The sequence below is a fragment of the Sebastes umbrosus genome, chromosome 4 (assembly GCF_015220745.1).
Source record: "Sebastes umbrosus isolate fSebUmb1 chromosome 4, fSebUmb1.pri, whole genome shotgun sequence".
NCBI classification, from domain to species: Eukaryota; Metazoa; Chordata; class Actinopteri; order Perciformes; family Sebastidae; genus Sebastes; species Sebastes umbrosus.
This window is the reverse complement of record NC_051272.1, coordinates 34359017-34383783: the sequence shown is the minus strand read 5'-3', so window position 1 is coordinate 34383783 and position 24767 is coordinate 34359017. Positions and strand designations below refer to the sequence as shown.

Below are 24767 nucleotides of genomic sequence, written 5' to 3'. Positions count from 1 at the left end.
GTTTCACTTGTGAAGATGATGATATAGGCCATACACTGGTGTATGACATCCATCTGGTTCAAAAGTTTTTCAGAGTGACAGGCTTAAACAAAAAGGTGATGTTGGCACCAGTGCCTTTTAAGGTTGATAGCAGCGCTAAAATACTGCTATATAGAGCACGAAGCCCCGACAACTTTTTTGAGGACTACTTTTTTGTTCACATGCAGTGTGTTTGGCGGTCTCTCGCAATAAATACACCTAAATCATAAAACTGAGAACTGCATGGACATCTGAAATACATGAAATTGCAAGGGCATGAAGTAGAGTAGACTAGTATATTCAGATCTATGTCGTAGTGTGTTTTGCCATCTGCTGACAGGTTGTAGCTTTACACAGAGCCGATCACAGAGAAGCAAGAATATAATTTCTCAAATGTCTATCTGGCAGTGCATACATGATCCATGCTGGGCCGTTGCTCTGGCAGCAACTGAGTAGAAATAGATATTCTGTATCGCTCAGAAGGAATGGAGGAATAAAAGTATTATGAGGCAGCACAAAAGTATTGCGAGGTAATGCATTATTTATTGTGAATAAACGCAAAACATATTGTGAGGGAATGCAAAATATTGCGAGGAAACGCAAATGTAGTCCTCAAAAAAATTCTTGCCGTGACCCTCAGGGCCCCAACTACTATTCTCTATTATTATTAGAGAATGATGATAAAAAGATGATGTTTTAGTTGTATGAGGTGTGTGGAATGTAAATGGAGTTACATGTAATCCTGGGTTAGTGTTGGTGGTGGTGGGGGTTTGATATTTATGGTGGTTTGTTTTGGAGGATCATGGAGAGGGGTGTTCTGGTGCCTGATTGTCCCTCATGGATTAACTGTGTCATTAGGGGGTTATGGATTGCTCTCTGTATATATCTCTGCAGTGAGGATGGTGTTTCTCTCTTCGATGGTTTGAGTCCTGATATACTGTGGATGTAGTGGGTGCTGATGTATTGTGGGAGTCTGTATGCCAGTTCTGGATCATTTGTAGTCGGTTGAATTGGTGTTGTGAGGCTGTGGTCCAGGCTGGTGCTGCATATTCAAAGATTGATCTAATGTGTTTTTGGTAAACCTCGAGAATGATTTCTGGTGATGCTCTGTGTTTGTGTCCGGTGAGTGCTTTGAGGTGGTTGAGTCGTTGGCTGCCTTGTGTTCCAGGTTATTGATGTGGGTGGTCCATGTCATGTTCCTTTGGAAGGTGACTCCTAAAATCTTTGTCTCTTCGGCCGGGGTGAGAGTGGGGTGTTGTGGAGGGTGAGGTGGATCGTTGTTTTGAGTTGGTTGTTTCTGGTGAATAGGATGAGCTGAGTTTTGGTGGGGTTGAGTTTGATTCTCCATTTGTTGGACCAGGTTTCTATTATTGTGATGCATGTTTGGAGTTTTTTTGGCAGCCAGTGGAATCGATTTGGAGTGAGTCCAGTAACGGAGGTCATCGGCAAATCGTGAGACATGTCCTATATGGTGGGTGGAGGGTAGTATACGACGGAGATGTAGTCTTCTCCAGGTGCTTTATTTTTCTTTTTTTTTCAGGTGAGCTTTGATTTCTGGGGGGTGATTGGTTGTGTCAGTGGTGTCTGAACTGAGGGTGGGGGTTAATTGACATCCCAGCTCCCCCCTCAGTTCAGTCCTTTGGTGAAGTGATGTCTACTGTCACAGCTTTGTGTCCACAGACGGTATGAAGGAGGAACACTGTCACACACAGCAGGTTTGAGTGTCCTTCATGCCTGACATGAAGAGGATTGCCTTCTGCTGACCATTTAAGGTTTATTCAGCACAAGACACATTTTACACATCCTGGTATACAGTACACATTAAAAAAATCACACTCTAATAATTAATATTGTCACATTCTCATTTTCTCTTGTTCTAAATACTATAATAGAACTTAGAGATGTAGATTGAAGAGAGAATTTTAAAATGTAAACAAATGAGGATCTTTCATGTACCTACATGACCTGCTGGACTAATGCATCCTCACGTTGTCACCAGCAGCTTCATCAGCTGAAGGGGAAGTCTGTGGATGGCAGATACTGGTGAGGATCGACTCTACATCTCAGCACAGAGTAGACGACCAGATGTCAACGTCAACATCTCAACACAAGCTCCACTTAATAGCTTTTACTGGTGTCCGACAGACCGTGTGTGTGTGGCGGCGGTGAGTGTGGGGTTGTCGGTGGCGTTGTAGCTGTGAACGTAGCAGCGCAGTGTGTGTACAGTTCATTTGTCGGTGAATAAATTCTACAACTCCTCAAGACCCAAGCCAACTTCCTGCGTCTGTAACACCGGCGGAGACTCACTTAAGGTGGACTGTTAAGGTGTACCAGCTTTTCTCCTTTAAGTGACGAGCCGCTACTGAGTTTTGTTCAGCTTTTTATTTAATTTTTAATATTTCTTTCAACCGTTTAACTGATAGCATTAATCGGTCAAAATGGGTTAATGTGGGTTAATGGTTAAACGATTAATTATTAACATCCCTATTGCTTGGGACATAAGACGTGAGAGCCGTGTGGGGGCAAGACTGAATTTCGTTAATAGCTCCTTTAAAGTTGTTACGCATATGCGTATTAGTTTATTTATTATTATTTACTACTAAGAGTAATGTCTTTTAACTGAAGTTGCACTGCTTCTCTTGCCCAGTGAAACATTTCCTCTGGAAACTTGAGCACGGTGTCTGTAAATGACCTGATCTGCCTAATTGCTGTCCTTCAGAAGGGAAACATGAGAGTGATGTAAACTCCAGCAGCCCTCTGTCCCATCGGCTGTGCAAAGTCCTAATGACGAGTTTCAGATAGTTCCCACCATATGTTCTAATTCTGTGGGAAACATGTGATCCCTGACACCTTACAACTTCCAGGTATAAGACACTCTATACTGTACCAACAGGGCCGGCATGTCCACAGGCTATAGGCAAACTATAGGCAATTACTAAGGGCGTCACCTTGGCTAGGGTGGCCAACTATTCATCATGAGCAAAATAACAATAATATTATAACTAGAATGGCACTCAGTGGGATTTTGTTCATGTTGAGATCAGCTGTACGTAGCGGACCATCGTAAAACACTTCATTCAAACTGGACAGAAACAAAATAAAACTCACCTAAATCTTTGTCGTTACTCTTTCCAACAATCACTAAGTGTGCTTTGGTCGAACTCATAGGTAATCTCACGAGTTTAATGTGAAAAACGACGAATCTACAGGTCCCCCCCCCCCCTGCTCTCTCTCTCTGAAGGAAAGAGGCTGGGTCATGCGTCATCAACGAGTCATCAGTTGCACTGTGCATGTGTTATACCCAGAGGTCTTAATGCTCAGGCTGATCGGAATCCTTAAAAAAATTCCTGAAGCCAGATCATGATCCAGATCGCCACCAAAATCTAATGGGTTGTTCATTGTGCCACACCCCACCCCTCAAAAAAATGTCATTCAAATCCATCGCAGACTTTTGGAGTAATCCTGCTAACAGACTAACAAACCAACAAACCAACGTCGGTGAAAACATAACCTCCTTCCTAGGCCTTCGACCTTGGTGGAGGTTATAATAAAAAGTAACCAACAACTGCAGGCTGACAGCACAGAGAGGAGCGCTGCCTGTCAGACTGGGCCCAATCTAACATTTTCAATATTGAGGGGGGATATGATCGGCCCCTCCCAATTTGCTCCTCGTTTTTGTTGAAATCTGATTGACTCAGTCATTTTCATCGTGAGCGTGTAGTCTTGTCTCGATTCATTGCAGTGGTGCAATGAAATATGCTGCATCAACTGGTCCCCAGTATGGTCCCATTTGAAAGTAACTGCAGTCAATTTCCTTTATCAATAGACATGTAAAATGTGCCAAAAACAATATTTGTAGCAGCCAAATAAAAGAAGGGTGGAGAAGAAATCTGAGAAGGAATTTTCAAAATTGGGTTTCTGAGAGCTAGTACTGATATACACTGAGCGCACACATTGAAGATATCACATATTCAAGTCCAGCTGCAGTCTAACTCAGTGTAGGCCCATAGATGTGGTCACTTGGCAGGTGCTACACCTTTTTTTGGGGGGGGGACAGCGTTGAGGGAGGAGAGAGGGAACATTAAAAGAATTTCCGGTGAAGAGCGGGAGATAAAATAGAGGTGACGGGGAGGCCGAGAGAGAAAGAGAAGAAAGACCCACAGGTTCCAGGCAGCTGGTGTAATTACAGAGCGGCGAGCACACAGAGAGAATAGAGAGAAAGGAAAAAACAAAAAGTTGTAGAAGTTGTAGTGCTGGTCTCCACCTCTTCCCTGCCTCTGTTCAGCCCTCAGCACCTGTCTGCCAGCTGGACAGACCTTCGCTGGAAAGTTTCCCACTTCACCTGGACAAGTTTGCTCCCATTATTTTATCCTGAGCTTGGCGGGTTTCCTTGAATCCGTTCCTCATGCTCACCTGTAAACTTCAAATTGAGTTTAATTCGGTTACCCTGGAGTAGTAAAGGACCATTCCTTTGTTTTTTTATTTGCATGTATTAGGAGATTCTTGGGAGAAGAGACCCTCCTACAACCATGCTAACAATCTGACCAGTACTCACACACTAGTTTATTAGTATATTAGGATCCCAATTAGCTGACGCCATGACGCCAGCTAGTCTTCCTAAGGTCCAACACACAATTCACAAAGAATTATATACATCAAACATCACATACAAATATCACTGTATACTCACATTACCCTCTCCAGTGGCTCCCTGTGGCTTTGACAAAAAATGATATAGAAATGAATAATAGCTATTTTTTTACATTTTAACTTTCATTAATCATTGTTATAGGCCTAGAGTGATTCTTACCAATGGCCGCTGGAGTTTTAGATCAAAGTTACTCAAATTAGAGGAAATAGTGCATTTCCAAAATACCAAAATAGTGCAATGAATGAAACTAAACACATGGCCGACAAACCTGAACATTACAATATGTTGCTTATACAGTTAATACTACACAACATCACACTAGTTTGTATGTATAGAAGATAGCCAGATCATGTTAACAGCATCAAATGTGATGACAATGGCAGACGCATTAGACTGAACTGAACCATAGAAAGCTAATAGGCCTCTGTTTGTCTTTGTATGGAGCTGGTTCACAGACACAGAGAGCTGTTGCCTGAGGGCATCATTACTACTGCTGGAAACCAGGAGGATGGAACTGGGAAATCCCATACTATACATACTAGACATACTAGACTATGACTTTTTTTTCAACATACGATACTGTGACTTTTTCATCACTTTTTGCAACATACTATATTATGACATTTTATCACTTATTTCGACATACTATATACTATGACTGTTTTCAAAATGTTATACAATCACTTTTTTGACATTAATTACTATGACTTTTTAATCACTTTTTTCGACATACTATACTATGATTTTTTTCGACATATTATATAATAATTTTCTTCGACATATAATACTATGACCTTTTTTAGCACTTTTTTTTTTTAGTGTGAAGAAGCACCAGGTATGACAGATGAAGGCAGACTAGCAAATACAATCCACTGAAGTGGGCTCAGTTTTAATGCTGGAGTGAAGATAATGGTATCATATGAAACTAGACGACCTGCAGTCGGGGTGGATGATTTGGAAAGTCTGTCCATAATTTCTAATGGCTGGCTGGTACCCTTTTTCCACCCAAAGTAGAGCATATATGCAGATATTTTAAGCGTGGGAAAACCTGCTAAAATAGGTGATAGATTCCTTTCCCATTGCCAGTAGATGAGTATGCCTTTCTGTTTTTTTTCTGGTGTGTGACGTTAAATGTCACGACCGTGCCAGAAAATATGTTATGTATGAAAAAAAAACTTTTTTATATCTGTTACTTTTTCAGTCTCACTTTTAAACTCAGTGCCGACTAATTTGGAACGATGTTCGAGCGCTGCTCGGACAGAGACGGATATGGAATTTGGAGCTGCCACCACCCTGTTAATCGTCTGAGAAGTAAACAAATCACTGATGAGACGGAATCAGAGGTGATGAGGGAGCAGCAGACAGCACAGAGGGCAAAGGTCAAACAGATGAGGTATGACCTGAAATAGATGGAAGAGCACCTGAGATCAATATTCAAAGAGATGAGTCTGACACTTCAGTTGGACTTTGCTGATGTCACTTTTTGATAATGTGTAGCCTACTATGTAAGCATCATGTGTGAGTTAAGAACTAGTTTAAACTTTCTCTCTTAGATAAACTTATACAACGAGCAACAAGCACAGACCCTTTGGCTCTATGGGTGGTAATGTCAGTCTGTCGGTCAGTTCAACTATTAGATGCATTGTCATGAAATTTGCGATATTCCTGTTCCCCTGTAGATGAATTATAATAACGTTGGTGATCCTCTGACTTTCGTCATGCACCATCATCAGGTAAAAAGTTTTATTTGGCCTACACACACATATATATATATATATATACTGGAAAAACAAAGTTCGGAAACTTGTGTTTGGTGGATTATTTCTCTGTTGTTACAATGCTAATTGGCATTGTATTTTACATCGTTGGAAAGCCTGTTTATTTACCTTCGCAATGATGTCCAACTTGTAAGGATCATGCATTTGTGGGATGAGCAGCACAGCTGATTATGTGGGTAGCGCCCAAGAAAGATTTGCCAAAATGCTCTGCCAATGGTAAACAATGTATTCTCATAAGGCTACCAGGAAGCCTGCAATGACTGCCCTTCACCATCAGCCCCGTTTGCGCTGGTGTCAACAACACAGACAATGGAACCTGAACATGTGGGGGAATGTCATGTTCAGTGATGAGTCCAGGTTCTGTCTGCCAAAGTTGGATGGCAGGGTCAAAGTATTGAGACGACGCGAAGAACGCTATGCTGATTGTTGAACCGATCGAGTAACAGCTTTTGGTGGGGGCAGTGTCATGGTGTGGGGGGGGCATCTCCCTCACTGGCAAAACAAGGCTTGTCATCATTGAAGGCCATCTCAATGCAGGGAGATATCGGGATGAGATTCTGCAGCCAGTGGCGATCCCATATCTCCACAATCTGGGACCTAACTTCATCCTCCAAGATGACAACGCTCACCCCCACAGAGCCAGGGTTATCACAGACTACCTCCACAATGTGGGAGCAGAGAGAATGGAACGGCCTGCCAAGAGTCCACACCTCAACCCAATTCAACACTTGTGGGATCAGCTTGGGCGTGCTGTACGTGTTAGAGTGACCAACACAACCCTTGTTGGCTGACCTGCAACGAATCCTGGTTGAGGAATGGAACACCATCCCACAACAACGTTTGACCAGGTTGGTGACCAGCATGAGGAGGAGGTGCCAGGCTGTTGTGGCTGCGTATGGATCTTCCACCGCTACTGAGGCTCCTGACGGTGTATTAAATGAATAAGGTGTAAAATAGCCAATATGTCTTGTTTGTTCCTTGTTACTGATAGAGAGTTCAATCATCCAATCCACCAAACAACTCAAAACAAGAGTCAACACCAACAGGAGAATACACTGTTTACCATTGACGGAGCATTTTGGCAAATTTTTCTTGGGCGCTCCCCACATAATCAGCTGTGCTGCTCATCCCACAAATGCATGATCCTTACAAGTTAGACATCATTGTGAAGGTAAATAAACAGGCTTTCCAACGATGTAAAATACAATGCCAATTAGCATTGTAACAACAGAGAAATAATCCACCAAACACAAGTTTCCGAACTTTGTTTTTCCAGTTTATATATATGTATATATCTATAGCATAGATATATACATATATATATATAATTCCATGTACAATTCACAGATGCAGTGCAATGAAGAGCTGCGACCAATATGCTACGCACCAGAACGGCAAAAATCATGAGTTAAAATCCATAACAGTGTAATTACTTGTTATGCCAGTAGATGTCAGCCTCACACTACATGACAGACAACAGTAGATACAGACTTATAAATACCTGCCTATCCGCTCCTCACACACGGTGGCTCGTTGGTCTAGGGGTATGATTCTCGCTTTGGGTGCGAGAGGTCCCGGGTTCAAATCCCGGACGAGCCCAACTTTTCCTTGAAGGTCTATTGCTTTATTTATTTACAGATGCAATGACACAACAAAACACTACTTTGTAGATAAGAACCGACAATTCACCAGCCGGGGGTCACTTCAGTCCCAATCAAATAAAGGATCACAGTGTGTGGTTATAATCAGTGTTAAAAAATGTTGCATCTATCTTAATTAACTCAGAGCTAACACAAACACAACGAAATTCCTTAAAATAGAACCTTTATTATATAAAAATGCTTTTGATACAAAAATGTCACAAGTGTACATTACACAAAGCATTTTTAACTGAGACAACAAATACAGGTTTTAAGGAGTTTTATTGACAGTGGTTTGAGGCGGGGGGCCTACAGCCCTTAATATAAAAGAGTTGTGCTGCTCAGAGTTCCCACTGACACATATAGACTCGCCTTCAGCCGTGTTGTCTGGATTAATCCATCTCCAGCCGGCAGGAGATGTATTAATCAGGCAACAGCAACAAGCTCACTGCTGCCAGTTCTAAAAGTTCCCCACCTCTCAAAGTGCTGCCTGAGTTTTTTCTATCAGGAAAGTGTGTTCTCTAACTCGGCTCTTCGAGGCACAATGGCCAACGCGAACTGTTCTGGGAGACACACACTTGTGAATTCATGTCTACAGTCACCTCTGCTTGGTGCTTGGAGGATTAGAACACACTCACAGATGACAGAAGTGTCCCAGTCTGAAGCTTTCACACTATTAAATGACATAAAAGGTTCCTGTGGGCACACACATTACTGTAATACAAAGATGGCAGCAAAGCCAGCTTAGAGGAAGCCTGGTGTTCTCTTTTGATGACGTGGCAGACTGTTAACCATCTTCCAACTTTGGTGAGCATGACCTGAGGTTGATTTAAACGGCTATACAGTAAGTCTACAGCTCAGGTGAAAAGCCCAAGCAATTCTTCTTCATTTATTTCCTGGAATAATAAGACCTCTTTGTCTTTTTGTAAGTGCATAAAATGTTATCAGACTTTGTGTTGCTAAGTCCTGTGTTGATAATATTATAATATAATAATAATAATAAGTGCTGGATAAACCCTGTAAACCCAGTTTGTCTCCACACATAGCCGGCTGAATATAATAAGGTACAAAGCCCAAAGCTGGACCACGACAGTGCATGATGAGAATCACTGAGCAGGCCTCAGAGGTGGGGAAATAACAAGGAAAATATGCTGCAACAACGCTTATACTGAAAACCTAATGCCCCCATAGCGCCCCCCTAGATGCCGTGATGTTCAGTAGCCTACACCCCACGATAAAAAAACGTTTTGGACAGAACATGCAGATGATGCTGATGTTCTTAAAGCCATCATGGTGGTAGGACCAAATGTAAAGTGTGTCCCAAGAGTTGACATGGTAAAGACTAACTTACTGACTACAATAAAACCACTTGAAGTTAGTAGTATAGTTGTTATGGCAACAGCAGTGCTTTTTTATCCAGGGAAAATCAAGTAATTGTGTCCTCTAGAGGTTCTCAATCTTTTTTCAGCTCACATATGTCCCTTGGAATAATTTGACGTAGCCTATTTTTTACACTTCTATAGTCTTAGTAATGTGAATCAACAACACAACAGAAATGTATAACAGAGATATGAGACATATTAAACATGTGCGGATTCTAAGAGTTATAGTTTTGTTAGATTAGAACATAATCTATGAACTATTATAGTAACCCAGTCGCCAGAAAAAAAATGTTGCCAGTACGTTTCTGCAAACCCCGGGATACGTTCAATGTTGACATTTCTGAACAAAGAAACAAAACATTTCATATCAGCCTCATATCACGCTTTAAGAAACAGAGAGTGCCACGTGGTTAATGTTGTGAAATGATTGGTTGGGTTTAGGCAACAAAGCTACTTGGTTAAGGTTAGAAAAAAGATCATGGTTTGTGTTAAAATAATAACGTAACAACATAACTAGTGTAAATAAATAATAACAGTTTTACGTAATGTTTCGTAAAAAGCGTAAAGTCAACGTTTACTTTTGGTTCCAAATGGGACCCTGAACTGCGGTCTCCTGGGTGACAGTCCTGTGTTTGTTTGACCCATCAACCAGCCCTCCCACCCTTGGAGGACTTTTGTGCTCTTTATACTTGTTATTATTATACCACGTAACTTTCAATAACCGTACGATAGACTCCATCACCTGCTATGACTGAATGCAAAAACATCCACATTCAACGTATCCATGGTTTGCAGAAACATACAATACCAACGTTTTGCTGGTGACTGACTGATTAAACTGTGGATTTAAAAAAATATATATATTATATGTTGAACTATGAAGCCTTTTGTAAAAAAAAAAAATGATATGATTATTTAGGGGTTAGGACCCCACTTTGAGAAAGACCAAACAATAATGTGACATTGTGACATTCCCTTGTACTCAACACCTGGACTTGATATTTAAAAAGACATTAGGATGTGGCAAAGATCCAAGACGGGTCAAAAAGTGTTAATCGTGTGAGTCAAACCTTTGACTGTGGGGTTTGCAGTGGGGAGGTTTCTTAAGAGGGAAAGCATTCAAACTCAGGTTCACTATACTGGAGGTGAGCAACTGCACAACTCAAGGCCTCAGTAAGCTTCAAATCAAGTGCTTGTCAGACTGTCTAATGGTGTTTAAAAGCCCTTTTCAAGCCTGCTTATGTGATTGGCCAGGTGCGTAGAGGTGTGGAAGCGGGCATGTCGAGACCACAAAAACACAAAAGACAGAGCTCTAGTAGAGCGAGATGGGGAAGAAGCATCTGAAGCATACTGAGACCTTCACAGTTGATTCCCGGAACAGCTCGGAGTAAAATGTCTCAGCTGGAACTCTTTCACTTTTCTATTTCCAAAAAAGACTCCTTCAAACCAAACAATCGACAGACACAATACAGAATGATCTACACACACAAAACAGAAATACGAATAACAAAAGTTGCTATAAGAATAATTTGTTATTAACTGTAAAATAGCTTCATGATCTACTGTCAGTATGAGAGTGGTAATTTTGGGGCTTTCTGTGTAATTATAAGTCATAGTAACTGATATGGTATGTACACAATAGCAGCAAACAGACTTTTGGTAAACGGGACGATGAGGGTAAAGAAAATGTGACGGAAGAGGTTCTCAGATTCACAATGAAAAGCATTCACTTCTCTCAACTCAATCATTGACTTCATTACACATATGTACAATAGCTTTACATGTTGATATTCATTTGGTATGTTGTAGTCACACGTGGTGATTTCATGGGATAAAGGAGGGACTGTTGGCAGATTAGTCTCTTTGTCTCTTGGTTGATTGGGGAAAGCTCGCCCACGTTCAACTAGAAGGAATTCACTATTTGAAATGTAGAAAAGATTTCACACTCTGATCTTGGCCCTATTCCATCCATCCACTCATTCATTCATTCATTCATTCATACTACGATTTTACCTTATTCCCTACATCAAGACAAACATTCACATGTGCTCATGCATATAGCTGTCCCATCATTCACCCATTCATCATTCACTCATTCATCATTCCCTCATTCATCATTCACTCATCCATCATTCACATCCATCATTCTCTCATCCATCATTCATCCATCCATCATCCACTCATCCATCATTCACTCATCCATCCATCATTCTCTCATCCATCCATCATCCACTCATCCATCATTCACCCATCCATCATGCTCTCATTCATCATTCACTCATTCATCATCCACCTATCCATCATCCATCCATCATTCTCTCATCCATCCATCATCCACTCATCCATCCATCCATCATTCACTCATCCATCATCCATCCATCCATTATTCACTCATGCATACATCCATCCATCCATCATCCACTCATCCATCATTCACCCATCCATCATACTCTCATTCATCATTCACTCATTCATCATCCACCCATCCATCATCCATCCATCATTCTCTCATCCATCCATCATCCATCCATCATCCACTCATCCATCCATCCATCATTCACTCATCCATCATCCATCCATCCATTATTCACTCATGCATACATCCACCCATCCATCATTCACTCATCCATCATTCACTCATCTATCATTCACTCATGCATACATCCACTCCTCTATCTGTCCTTTGTTCTGTGTGGAGCTGTGGATCAGCCAGCGTGAATAAAATAGTAAAATAATTCCTCTCTGATTTATTTTTGTTCATATTATTTTAACACTATATACAGTCCCGCCGCTGGTCTGCCAACAAGGACGCTGTGAGGAAGGAGAAGACAAATGGTGTGACTTTTTCAGACACCAGTGCCTACTGGGAACTCTCCCAGTGGGTGAGTTCAATGCTGACGAGTTCAGAGGAGGGCAGCAGCAGCAGCAGCAGCAGCAGCAGCAGCAGCAGCGTCGGGCCAGGAGTTGGGCTCACTGTATATTTGGACAGATGGACGTCTTGACATTTTGGGATCAAGAGGTGGCCCAGCAAAGGAAGTTTTCTTCTTCTGATGGAATGAACATTTGAGAGGGAGCTGCTGGCTGTATTCACTCATCATCTCCTTTTTGTGCCTTTATGAGCGAGTGAATGTTAGAGCGAGACACACGGAAGACAGACGTAGAACTGATCAGATGCTGGTCACCCTGAGAGCTCCAAGATGACTGGAATGATGAAATGACCAATATGGGTTTGTAGGGACCTTTGAGCAAGGCACTTGAGCCTAACCAGCTGATATAAAGCAGCACGTGTGAGCCGGTCAGGGCTGGAAGTTGGCACATGACTTCTTTCCCTGGTAAAGTGGGCCAGACGAGGCCAGTTCTTGTAGCGAGTGGACTACATCCTTCCTCACGGGGCTCCTGGGGTCGTTGGAGGGTCACGAGGAGTCGGTGCAAGGTGAGGGAGGAGGAGGGCACAAGTGAAAGTAGGAGCGCTCGGTGGAAGGGGACGGGGGGCAGCTTTCTTCGGCCGACAGGTACTGGGAGCGGGGGGGTGGGGGGCGGAGGGTAGGGGTCCGAGTCTGAGTTAAGGTCCATGTAGTACTTGTTGTGTTTGCCGTGGCTGCCGTGGCCCGTGGCCTTCCAGCGGCCCGCCGATGACGCCAGCCCAGCCGGCGGGTGGTGGGGGGTGTAGTCGCTGTCGCAGACGTCGGTGCTGCAGGGAGTAGTGGGTGGGGCGGCGCCGCGGACTGGGTGGTAGGGTCTGATGGGGGAGGAGACACAGAGTTGGTTTAGATCAGGGTTCAGGTTCATTCGTTCGGTGAGAGCTCTGTAAACTACTCAGTGAAGACACACAGACTGTACTTAATGTCTCTGATGACTGGCCAGGAAGTCCAGTCCTTTCTTTTTACTGTAGCTATCACAAAGATACAACTGTAGCGGTGTTCACCTGAGGCCTGTACTACGAAGTGAGTTCAACATACCCAGGGTATCTCCTCGTTATCTGGCTGCACTAACCCTAACAAACGAGATCCCGCTAAGCGGTCCTACGACGCTGGTTATCAACTCGGTAAATCAACCCAGGGTTTCTCAGTCTGGCTACGAGCGTGTTCACATGAACGGGGCGGTGTTTGCAGCATATGACCAATCACAAACATGGACAAGTCTACTGTCAGCAGACAGACCAGCAGAGCGGCACATTTTACAAAGGAAGAGTAAACTATATTAGACAAATATGAACACTTAATCCAGACTAAAAGTAACACAGCTGAAGCTGCCAAATACAGGAAGGACAGCTGGCAGAAGAAAAAACTCCCGATGTGTGAATGCGTAAATTAACAGATTTATTAATTTAACGGAACACTCAAAAGTCAGATATAGTTGTTTAGATATAAATAGCTCTAAAAAGTGTAATGGATGGATGGATTACACTTCATTATGCCCATTAACAACAATGCGTCGTGTGTGACCATTTCATCCTTCTTTCAGTTGCGTCCCCATCTCCGGCGGTGTCAAACGGACTCAAGACCAAGTAAAAAAAAAATATATAAATATATAATTCAAAGCAGTAAACACCCGCAGCATAAATCCAGTCATCTTTCCTGCATTTGTCAGTTTAAACTGCTTTGTTTTTAGCCTTGATTATGACTTAAACTTCTTCACATGTGTGTAATATTACAATACAATCTGCGCACTAAGCATTGATTGGTCAGTAGGCGGTGCTTCTTAGTGTCGATCTACCCCGGTAAGAAGTGAACCACCTTCGTAGGACTGAAAACCCTGAAGGGTTAACCCTGAAGTTACCTCGCTAACGCCAAATCCTGCTTCGTAGTACAGGCCTCTGGAACCCTCCCATGCTACACTAATAGTCTGAATACGAACTCATGTAAACACATCAATTGGCTAAAATGAATTTCAGTTTGAAAGATCTGGTTATCCCAACCACTCCATGAATTCAAGTTGCCCATGTGCACACTCATTTACATTTACCACGTTTACACTGCTGATTGGAGGAGAAGCTAATTTAACTTCTTTTAACGTATTGTTGAGAATGATAAAATCATCTTGTTACACACTGTCACACAGTGTAATATCTTCTGTATCAACTTGTTCCAGCTCTTCATTGTTTTTTTATGACTGCAGTGCACCATTCCCTCAAATGGAAATATTCTACATGTGTGTGCATGATTTTAAACACATTTACATGTGATATCGAGCAGAATCTACTGAACAGCATGGGTTTGCAATGCAATGAGTAAAAGCTCCAACAGTAAAATAACAACAGAGCAACCCTTGATGCCGCTGCATCTTTGTCAAATGGTGAGATGGATACGATCTGTGTGAAACCGTGTGTGAGTGTGTGTTACCTGTATGATCTGGTGGTGGACGGACTGTTGGAGGAGTAGAAGATCTCTGTGTTGTAGAGAGAGCGGTCGGTAGCCGGGGACGGAGGAGGGTTCAGGATCTACAAACAGAAAATACCCCGGTGTTATCTGACTGTGGACAGGAAACGACAAAAACAGTGTGCACACAGTGTGTGTTTGTGTGTGTGTGTGTGTGTGTGTGTGTGTGTGTGTGTGTGTGTGTGTGCGGACCTGAGGATAGAAGGCTCCCTTGGTAGACGATGAGCTGCTGGATGAGGCTCCAGTCACATGGTTCCTGTCATAGAGAGGAGCTCCACTGCTGCTGCTGCCCATCAGGCTGACTGAACTCATCATGGACTTCCCACAGGAAATACCTGCACACAGCAGTTCATATTTTACTACTCGATATTGTGATATGAGACTAGATATCGTCATAGATTTAGATATGGTAATAAGTGTTGTCTTTTCCTGGTTTTAAAGGCTGTATTACAGTAAAGTGATGTTATCGTCTGAACTTACCAGTCTGTTCTAGCTGTTCTGTAATTTTCCGTTACACACTCAGTCATTATATCACATTACTGATGGATATTTATCAAAAATATCACTGTCTAAATAAAAAAATAAAAAATAAAAAAAAGCACCAATAGTCAACCCCACAACATTGATATTGAGGTATTTGGTCAAAAATAGAGTGATATTTGATTTTCTCCTTATCGCCCTGCCCTATTTTACTAAAATCATAGGACTGGGCAATATGGCTTGTAAATAATATCTCGATATTTTCATATTTTCTCTAAAATAACATAACTGTTTGATCTAACCCTTATACACTTTTACACGCAACATGTATAAGATGCTTCACTTCTTCTGCTCTCTCAATTCTCTCTCCAGGCTCTCTCCAGGCTCTCTCACTGTTCCCTACTTCCCTCCAGATACTATAAAACGTCTGATCTTACCTTGGAAGGTGCCATGCTGCGAGCTGCTGGGGGCGATGAAGTTAAGGGGCACATGGGGCGTACCACTGATGTACTCATGAGGAAAAGTTCCACTGGGGCCTTTGTAGCGTCGACACACCACACGCTGGCAGACAAAATAAGCTCCCCCGATCACAAAGACGAGCAGGATGATGGCGATGACTGGACCGATGGTGTTAGGGCCAGTGTTAGGGATGCCACTGGAGGGAGGAGACACATACTCTAGAAACACAAACAAAGGACGCAGAGTCAGGGGACAAGTACTCGACCGGAAACAATACATGAGTGCTTACAATATAGTGTGTTGTGTGAGTATTTCAATGCTTTTTACCACAGGCGAGCTCATCTGATCCATCGGGACAGTCAGAGTAGTTATCACACTGTTGTTTCTTAGTGATACACTGGTTGTCACCACAGCGGAACTGGTTAGGAGGGCAGATTGCTGAAGGGGAGCAGGAAACAGAGGAGGAGATCCTTGTCACTTGTCTAACTAATGATAAGGTCTTGTAATGCAACATGTTCAAAGAAAAGCCTCCAGTTTCATGTGATCAACAGTTACCCAACATACCCCGCAACTAAATAGAACTGAGACAGCATTCATTTGATTATTTACACCTGTGCTTTTCCCACTGTCACATGTGAAGATCAGCTTGAAGGTTGCTGAAGGTGTTCTATTAAACACATGCTTAGTACATTTGATTAAATATGTGGTCATGTCTTCATTTGCACAAATAAGTGCTCGCCAAGAAATAAATCAAAACGAGGGCTTACTTTTAACAACACGGGTATAATAATATGTAAACATTATGAAACAAGTTGCACATAAGGCGACATTTTTAGTCTCTGGCCCTTCATATAACTATATATACGGTACTCCGTGTGACCTCAAGTTACTTCTACTTTACTTACTACCGACAGCACAGTAACAACTGTACTCTATCAATGCTAAGCCTATCATAAATCTATTTTTGGCGATTTTTCTGCTTCCGACGAATATGAAAAAAGATAATCGAGATAAAATGATCGTCGTGTCGCATTCCGTTTCACAATGATGCTCTTGTTGTTATAAATCCAGCATACGCCTTTCCTTTACAGCGGTGAGCTTTTGCCCCGCTTGGCGGGTCAGGGACGGCTGGCTGGACCTCGCCGGGCGCATTTCCTCCACGGTGCGACGGCTCAAGGTCAGCATGGAAAGGCCGGCCGCGAGCTTTACAGCACCCCTCACCCGGACCTCGCTGCTTCCCGTGGTCTTAGTGGACTTAATGCTCACTGCGCACTCTCTCCCTGCGAGGGGCCCCCGGCACGACAGTAAACCGCGTAGGACTGTCCTCAGTGCGTGGTCTGCGGCGATGTCGGCAACCCAACCCAACCCAACACGGACCCTGTAGATTTTATTTCTAAATGCATGAAATAAATAATCGGGATCTCAATATTGACCAAAATAATCGGGATTATGATTTTTGCCATAAGCGAGGAGCCCTAATTTATACATTTGTATGATGTTGAATTTCATCAGGTCTGTGCACTTTTTGGGATGTAATGGTGGACGTTTTTTGATGAACCTGATGGATAAGAACTCTTCACACCTACACAGTCCTCACTGCAAGTAAGCCCATACATATGAAGAAACAAGTGAAAGGCCGTTAGGAGACCCAGAGCCTGTGAGCTCAACACACTGTTGTGATGTAAACTGCAGGCAAGATCTCTTTATGTAATTGATTGGATGTGTGGATTAAGATGCTGCCTCTTAGAGCCATCTGCTGTCATTCTGTACAGGAACACTGAGCTGATTCTGACCTTTATTTCTACAGTATGTATTAGTCATAGATCCACTTCGTGGATAGTGTAGGAGCTAAACACTCCATGTTAACTGAGCTAAAATTCACAGCTTCAGTGTGTCTCCGCGTGAACCTACTTTCACAGTCCTGCTCATCAGAGTGATCAGCACAGTCAGGTTCACCATTGCAGCGCCGTTGAGCATCAATGCAGCCTCCTTTATCACACTGGAACTGGAAGGCCGAGCAGACGGGACAGTTCTCCTCATCGCTGCTGTCGTCGCATTCGGGGAAGCCGTCACAACGCCAGGCCATAGGAATACAGTCGATCTCCCCCGTGGAGCAGGTGAACTGCTCTGTGGAGCAGGTGGGAGGCTCTGACACAGAGAGAGTGAGGAGGCAGCATATGTTCACAGTGGGGAGGAGGAGAGGAAGAGGAGAAAAGGGACAAAGAAGAAGAAGCTGTGAGATGAAAGGTGTGAACACTGAATTTCAGGAAGCCACAGAGATCAGAGCTGGCAGCGTGGGAGCATCCTGGCACAGTCAGACTGAAATTTCCCGCCGAAAACTTTCGTCATACTGTATAACTATGTGACTAAAACTAATAAGCATTTTCGTCTAAAGATAATAGTGTAGGTTGGGCTGTAAACACAAGCTGTGGGAGCCAGCATGGCGAGCATGCACAGTGATTAATGAAACAGACAATCAGCATCTCTTCTTGTCTGCTGCTTCTATTATTTCACCATGTAGTTATAAACCGACGATAAAGCAAAGCAGGCAGGTCAGTTCATGCCTGGCAGCGAATGTGTTTCCCCTGCTACACATTGACATGAATGCACCATAATCCTGTTGTTGTGTGGTTTGTTGTTCACCTCCACAGTGCAGCAGGTCCTGCAGTAACACCAGGTGCATGGGACAGGAGCAGCGAGGAGTGCCGTCACCCTTGGCGATGCAGATGTGAGAACAGCCCCCGTTGTCACGGGAACAAGGGTGGGATGCTGGAGAGAGAGGAAACATTTGTCACACACTTTGCCGCCAAACCACTACCTTTAGCAGAGCCCTACTACTAATATAGGCCGTTGCAATGAACTAATGAGTGTATACGGCAGTAGCTAATGCTGAGAGCCGGAGGCAGAGGTCCATACCAAACTCCTGTGGATCCATCTCTTCCACAGCGTGGATGGAGGTCAGGTAGGATATCCGTCCTTGTATGCGTGTGCGTCCATCTCCGGACAGTTTGTCCACCCTCTCTATCATCTGCTGCTGCCTGTCGATCCAGTACAGATGATCTCCAAGAACTGTCAGCCCCATCGGCTGGAGGATGTTGGAATCCTGGAGGACAATGCGATTTGCTCCTGAGGGAGGGGAAACAATGTCATAATAATATGAAAATAGTATATATTACTGACCAATTCAGAAAAAGCTACTTAGTTAGCTACTATTTTGAAAAAGGGCCTTTAAATCAGCCATTCTCTCAAGTGGGCCGCGGCCTCAGATCGCCATCTAGTGAGCCGCGGAGGCAGAGGTACTAGATTATTTTTTATTATTATTTAGCAGAGTAGACCTAGAGTGGACCTAGACCCAGAGCCTTTACGATTGCAGAGGAGCTTATTTTTTTCCGAGAGTTTCTTGGGGAGGCCGCTGCAACCAAAATTCAGTCAACACCACTCTCAAATGACACCGTGAGCAAAAGAATTGTTGACATGAGTGATGACATCGAATGCCAACTTGTGGAAGGAATAAAGGCAAGCCCATACTTTGCCATACAGTTGGATGAGTTGACTGACGTTAGTTACCAAACTGAAAGCAACTTTGAATGCTACTCTGCGTGTCAGCCTCTCATCCATCCCACCACGACTTCATCTCATTATTTCCCAGAAGCGAGCCCAAGTGTCCCACTGAGGGTAAGCAGAATATTTATTTTGGTCATTACAGCTGACAGTGGCATAACACATATCTACAGCCCAGTTTATTTTTTTCTCTTTTTTTGTCAAGTTGTGTTTTTTTCTCATATATTTGGGAAGGCGGTCCTCGGAAATGTTTTAACAATCAGAAATGGGCCTTAAATTGTAAAAGGTTGAGAACCCCTGCTTTAAATGATCTTTTTTAAAGAATTACGATCTAGATAAGCACAAAGCAGATGTAGCCGACGATGATCGAAAGACAAAGAATACTGAAAGATGAAAATAATAATGCGGTTATAATGTAATTCTTGAAACCCAGGCTCTTAATTTACTACCGGCCTAGTTATACTCACAGAGGAGAAACAACAACAAAACTCAGCAGCCATTCTGACATTCAACTTGTTTATTGAAGTACGGGTCAAAGGCCCTGATGTCTGGTCTCTCCCCAAAGACTCAGAGAGCGGTGGAGACCACACACTAAGACTGATGAACTGATGATGAAAATCAGAATGAAATTAATTCTGCCATTAAAATGTACATTAATTAATATGCTATGTTTAACTAATCATCTGAAAAGAACTGAAATCGTGTACAGGTGGGAGCTCAGCAGGGAAGGTTTTTATGACTACCCCTCGGTATACCACCTGCACTGCTTTGAGTGGCTCGCAGTCACACAAACAGATATACAAACTGTGAATAAGACTAAATGAAACATTTAATACAAATTTAAATAATTTTATGTTATAAATCAAAACCTTCCCTTTACATTAATCACTTGGTAAGATCTTGCCAGCTTAAATATGGATTATTAATATATATATATCTTTAGTTCTCCCCACTTCTATCCATGCTTGTGCTGTTTCCATAGCAGGACTTATATATTGCAGTGAAAAACTGCTTGGTGTTCATAGGGTTAAAATGTGCAATAATATGCTAATTATTAAATTTGTTTCATTTGAATTGTTTCTGTTTATGGTAACTCACCTGTCAGGTCACTGCTCTCGATGCGTTTGAGGTCGGCATCAACCCAGAACAGTTTTCCCAGTTTATTGTCCAGAGCCAGAGCTACTGGTCTGATCAGACCGGTGGTGAACAGAGACTCTCTCTCTGTCCCGTCCAGACTTGCTCCTTCGATCTTAGCCGAGCGCTCCTGCACTGTGGTGAAATACATGTACCTGCAGAGGAGGACACACACACACACACACACACACACACATTTATAGAGGAAATTGCTCACAGTGTACAGAGATGCCCCAGTAAGTTCACAGTTACACAGCTCCAGTCACTAATGAGTACAACAGAAGTTCGTGGAACCAAGCATTTGTTTTGTGGAGCTAATAAAAATGAGCTCACCCTTTCTCGGCGTTGACCACGATGGCCCGTGGCTTGTCGGTGTCGTCCTTCAGGACCACACCGACAGTGTGTCCGTCCATCCTCTGGACATTGATGCTGTTGGTTGTCTCACAGGTCCAGTAAATATGGCGGCTATAGGGGTCCAGGCTCAGGTCATGGATCTGGTTGTCCACTGGCTGAACAGTGCTGCTCACTATCATGGACGACTGGAGGCACAAACAGTCATGGGTTTAACGTTTGACTCATTTTGAATTTAGTCATGTGAAGTTTTACGTACTGCTCTCTCTATCAATCTGCATCGGTCCACCTCTGATAGGATGGAGGTTACTCACTGTGCAAATTAAGACCAATATATACAGTATATTGCAATGTGTTTATTTATTTACTTATTTACTTATTTATGCATACATCAAATTCATTCAATGTGATGTTAGGGGGTTTTCCTCAACTATACAGTACGTAAAGTTGGAGTGAAACTTGTGTCACTGGGCCTCAGAAGAGCTGTTAACCCTTTTACAGTTTTTTATACTGTTATTAAGAGTCTGCATCTGTTCATTTGGTCGTTGGGGGCACTACAATTACAGGCATTTAGTATCAAACCAATACAGCTACGGTATATATTTCATTATTATTATTATTATAATAGGGGAGAGGAGAGGAGAGGAGAGGAGAGGAAAGGAGAAGAGACACTTAATGTGTGACGTGTTGATGTGTTGAGGAGCTACAGCCAATGAGAGCACAAGCCTCGGGTTGAGGGGAAACCTGGGGGAGGGGTCACCTGTCATCCAAAAACTTGAGGAATTCAAAACTAACAGCTGAATTTAGAGCACTTTATTTTACAAAAGTACAGAATGATTTTTTCTTTTTATAGCTGTATTGAAGCAATTTTATTAATTCTAAAAATAGTGCAACGTTGAATTACATCAAATTCATTTATATTCATTAAATTTCGAATATTTTCTTATGAATTGTTGACATTTTATTCATCCACTACATGATTAGACACTGGATCCTCTGAGGGAATTTCTTTTGGTGGCTGCATCCTTCAAAGGAGGATTTACTGGCCTACAGCAGAACACCATTATGACTGAAGGGTAGGACTCATTTACTGCTAGTTTGAGTTTGTGTTTCCACGATAGCAAGCAACTGAGTTCAAGGAGAAACATGTACATGTTAGCATCCATTTAGGTATCATATGCTGTCAGTGTGTGTGTGTCAGGGTGAGGTTCATACCATGGCTCCGTCGTCTCTGGCCCTGCGGATGTTCTGTCGTCCGTCCAGCCAGTAGACCAGCCGGTCCAGCGGATCGTAGCCGACGGATCGGACGTTCCTCAGGACATGGATGGGCAGGATGATGTCGGGACTCTGCTCTCCCAACACCATCCTGCTGATACTCGCCTTCTGACTGAAGAGCAGGAAACTAGAGGGAGCTGCAGACAGAGAGGCGGAGAGAGGATGGAGAGAAGGAGTGAGCAAGCTGAGCGGACACAGCGTCGCTCACACGGGGAGGTCTGAAATTTGCTCGATGCATATTGTGAAATATAAACACGCAGGGTCAAAACACAGAATGCGAAGCCTAAAAACACACACAAACACACATCATTCCAATGGAGCAGCTGAAACCGCTCAGCATGATGGTCCCAAGAGCTGAGGAAGTGTGGTAGGTCTGGGAACAACACAAGTATGCTCGATTTCACAGTCTGTGTGTAAGTGTGTGTGCGTGCACGCGCAGACATTCACATAGTTTGTGTGTTGGCTGTTGAGCAAGAGGCAACCTTTAAACGTTTACTTCAGTCATTTCTGTTCCATTTGTTCTTGACTCCCAACTAAAGCTGCTCGGCAGCAGAGAGGCAGGGACCGAGTCCATCAACAACACACAGTCACCTAACCTGACCCGCCAGATGGGTTCATTACACAGAACCATCTGAGAAGCCCTCATTGGAAACTGTTTGGAAAAGGGCAGGCACTTTCAAAAACTACTTTGAGAGGATGAACCATCTGTCAATCACACTCTTGCCGAAGCCAGTCGGGAGAAGAGCGAAAACCTCTTCCATCGAGAAAAGCCTTCAGTGCCGTTCTTTGCTCTTCCTTCAATGAAGAAATACTCTCCAGTTCTGATAGAACTGATGCAGCATCTACGCCATTGTTGTTTAGAACAAACAGTCGCCTCTCTGTGCCGTCACACACACACCCGAAACACGCCCGTAGCCGCCAGTAGCTCCTCACAGGACGCTGATTGGTCCAAACCACTGTGGTTTGGACAAAATTATTTGAAGCCTAACAAGACGGACTTGATCTCGTGATATCTCGGGAATACTGCTGCCGTGCAAGATAAACAATCACTCACACACATACACAAATTTCCACACATCTAACTGTTGATGTTCTGCAACTCAACTTTGAAGTGTTTTTAATACCTAAACCTTTAAAGGAGCCGGAAAAAAATCTCCAGAGAGGTGAAATGATTTAGGCCTTTTAGCAGCCTGTAATTGTAATTGTTGTCAATGAGATTGAAGCATTTTGCACGCTGCTTTTGCATTGCTGAGCGCCTCGCGTTTATCCGCTCTGTGTGCCTCGCGTTTTTACAAGAGTGCCCTGAACGCCTCGAGTTGAAGAGTGAAAATATAAAAATAATTAGTACACTGCAACAGCATTTTAATGTTAAACTTTTGATTTTACCTTTAACTCCCAGGAAAGAAAAATGAATCATATGCCCCTCTGGTGTTAACTTGGCGTGTCAATCTCTGGCATCAAATAATATTCATCTGTTTTTATTTATTTTTGCTCCTGCTTGAGTATTTCTTTCTGTTAGTTCTCTCCATTTCTCTCTCCTTCTAATAATACATATAAAATATATAATATAATACACACACAGAATGATGGACACTACTACTAGTGAATAGGACAGTTTGAACAGGTGAGTTTTGAGGTGGGATTTGAATGTTGTGATAGTGTCAGACTGCCGGATGTGTGGAGGGAGGGAGTTCCAGAGCTTGGGAGCAGTGCAGCTGAACGCCCTAGCACCCACGGGTGCTGAGGTGTGAGGTGGGGGTGGTCAGAGAACCAGCTGAGGATGAGTGCAGGGAACTCACTGAAGGTCCTTTCAGACACAACGCGACAATGCCACCACTGCGCTCTGAAACCTGTTATTTCCAACGGCTTGTGCCGCACCACGACGGCTTTTCGCTGCATCGAGCAAAGCCCAACTTTGGGCTCTGTCTGACCAGGACCTAAATCTGTTTCCATACATAAAGCAGCCTATTTCAAGGACTTCCTATAATCTCTTAGAACTCACTTTGTTCGTAGTAATGCTGTGACCTTCCCGCCGTATTGTGTCTTCTTTCAGAATACTTGCATTACATTCTATATATATATTACAGAAGGGATGTTTCTCATTAGTTTTTACAGCCAGTCCTGGGATTCAACCCAGTGGCCATCTATTCCCTTCCCTTCTATTGTGTTTCTCTCTGAATCCCAGCAGCTCTGTACTTACAGCTACAATTTCGTCCATCAGGGTTCAAAGTGTAGTGGGAGGCACAGCGGCATTGGGCACCAGCAGGCGTGGCCAGGCAAAGATGGGCACAGTTGCCGTTGTTATGGGAGCACTCGTTGGTGCCCTCCTGACGGGAGGAATGGAACACCAGGATGTCCAGCATCAGCTCCAGCTGGCCCTGAGGACACAGTGATGGAACAGCGGTGAAGTTCAGTATCTCTGGATTGAATATATTGTGACACATAAAATAAACTTCCAAGGTATTCAGTGTCTCCCCCAGATTTGAATGAAAGTCTCCTAAACAAATTAGGAGCACAATAACAGTAATCAATATAATTAATCAGAATCAGAATCAGAATGGTGTTTATTGCCAGGTGTAAGAGGTATACACTAGGAATTTTCTTTGGCTTTGTTGGTGCAAGACAAACAGTATAATAACGAATAGATAAAACCTTTGAAT

At 43.1% G+C, this 24767-nt stretch overlaps 1 protein-coding gene and 1 non-coding gene across 2 annotated transcripts in view; one reads left to right on the top strand and one right to left on the bottom strand.

Annotated features, from left to right (window-relative positions):
• The first annotated feature begins 7974 nt into the window (after positions 1-7974).
• On the top strand, positions 7975-8046 carry trnap-ugg. The gene has a single exon. It is a non-coding gene; the product is annotated as a tRNA-Pro (tRNA).
• A 4696-nt stretch (positions 8047-12742) lies between these two features.
• lrp5 (low density lipoprotein receptor-related protein 5) overlaps positions 12743-24767 on the bottom strand; it is a 65809-nt gene continuing 53784 nt past the window's right edge. The window contains 13 exon segments of the mRNA XM_037766739.1: positions 12743-12996; positions 12998-13208; positions 14812-14909; positions 15040-15182; positions 15765-16004; positions 16114-16224; positions 17698-17934; positions 18430-18555; positions 18703-18912; positions 20446-20636; positions 20815-21020; positions 22048-22244; positions 24308-24485. Of these exon segments, the coding sequence (XP_037622667.1) occupies positions 12883-12996; positions 12998-13208; positions 14812-14909; positions 15040-15182; positions 15765-16004; positions 16114-16224; positions 17698-17934; positions 18430-18555; positions 18703-18912; positions 20446-20636; positions 20815-21020; positions 22048-22244; positions 24308-24485 (2262 nt within the window). The 3' untranslated portion in view covers positions 12743-12882.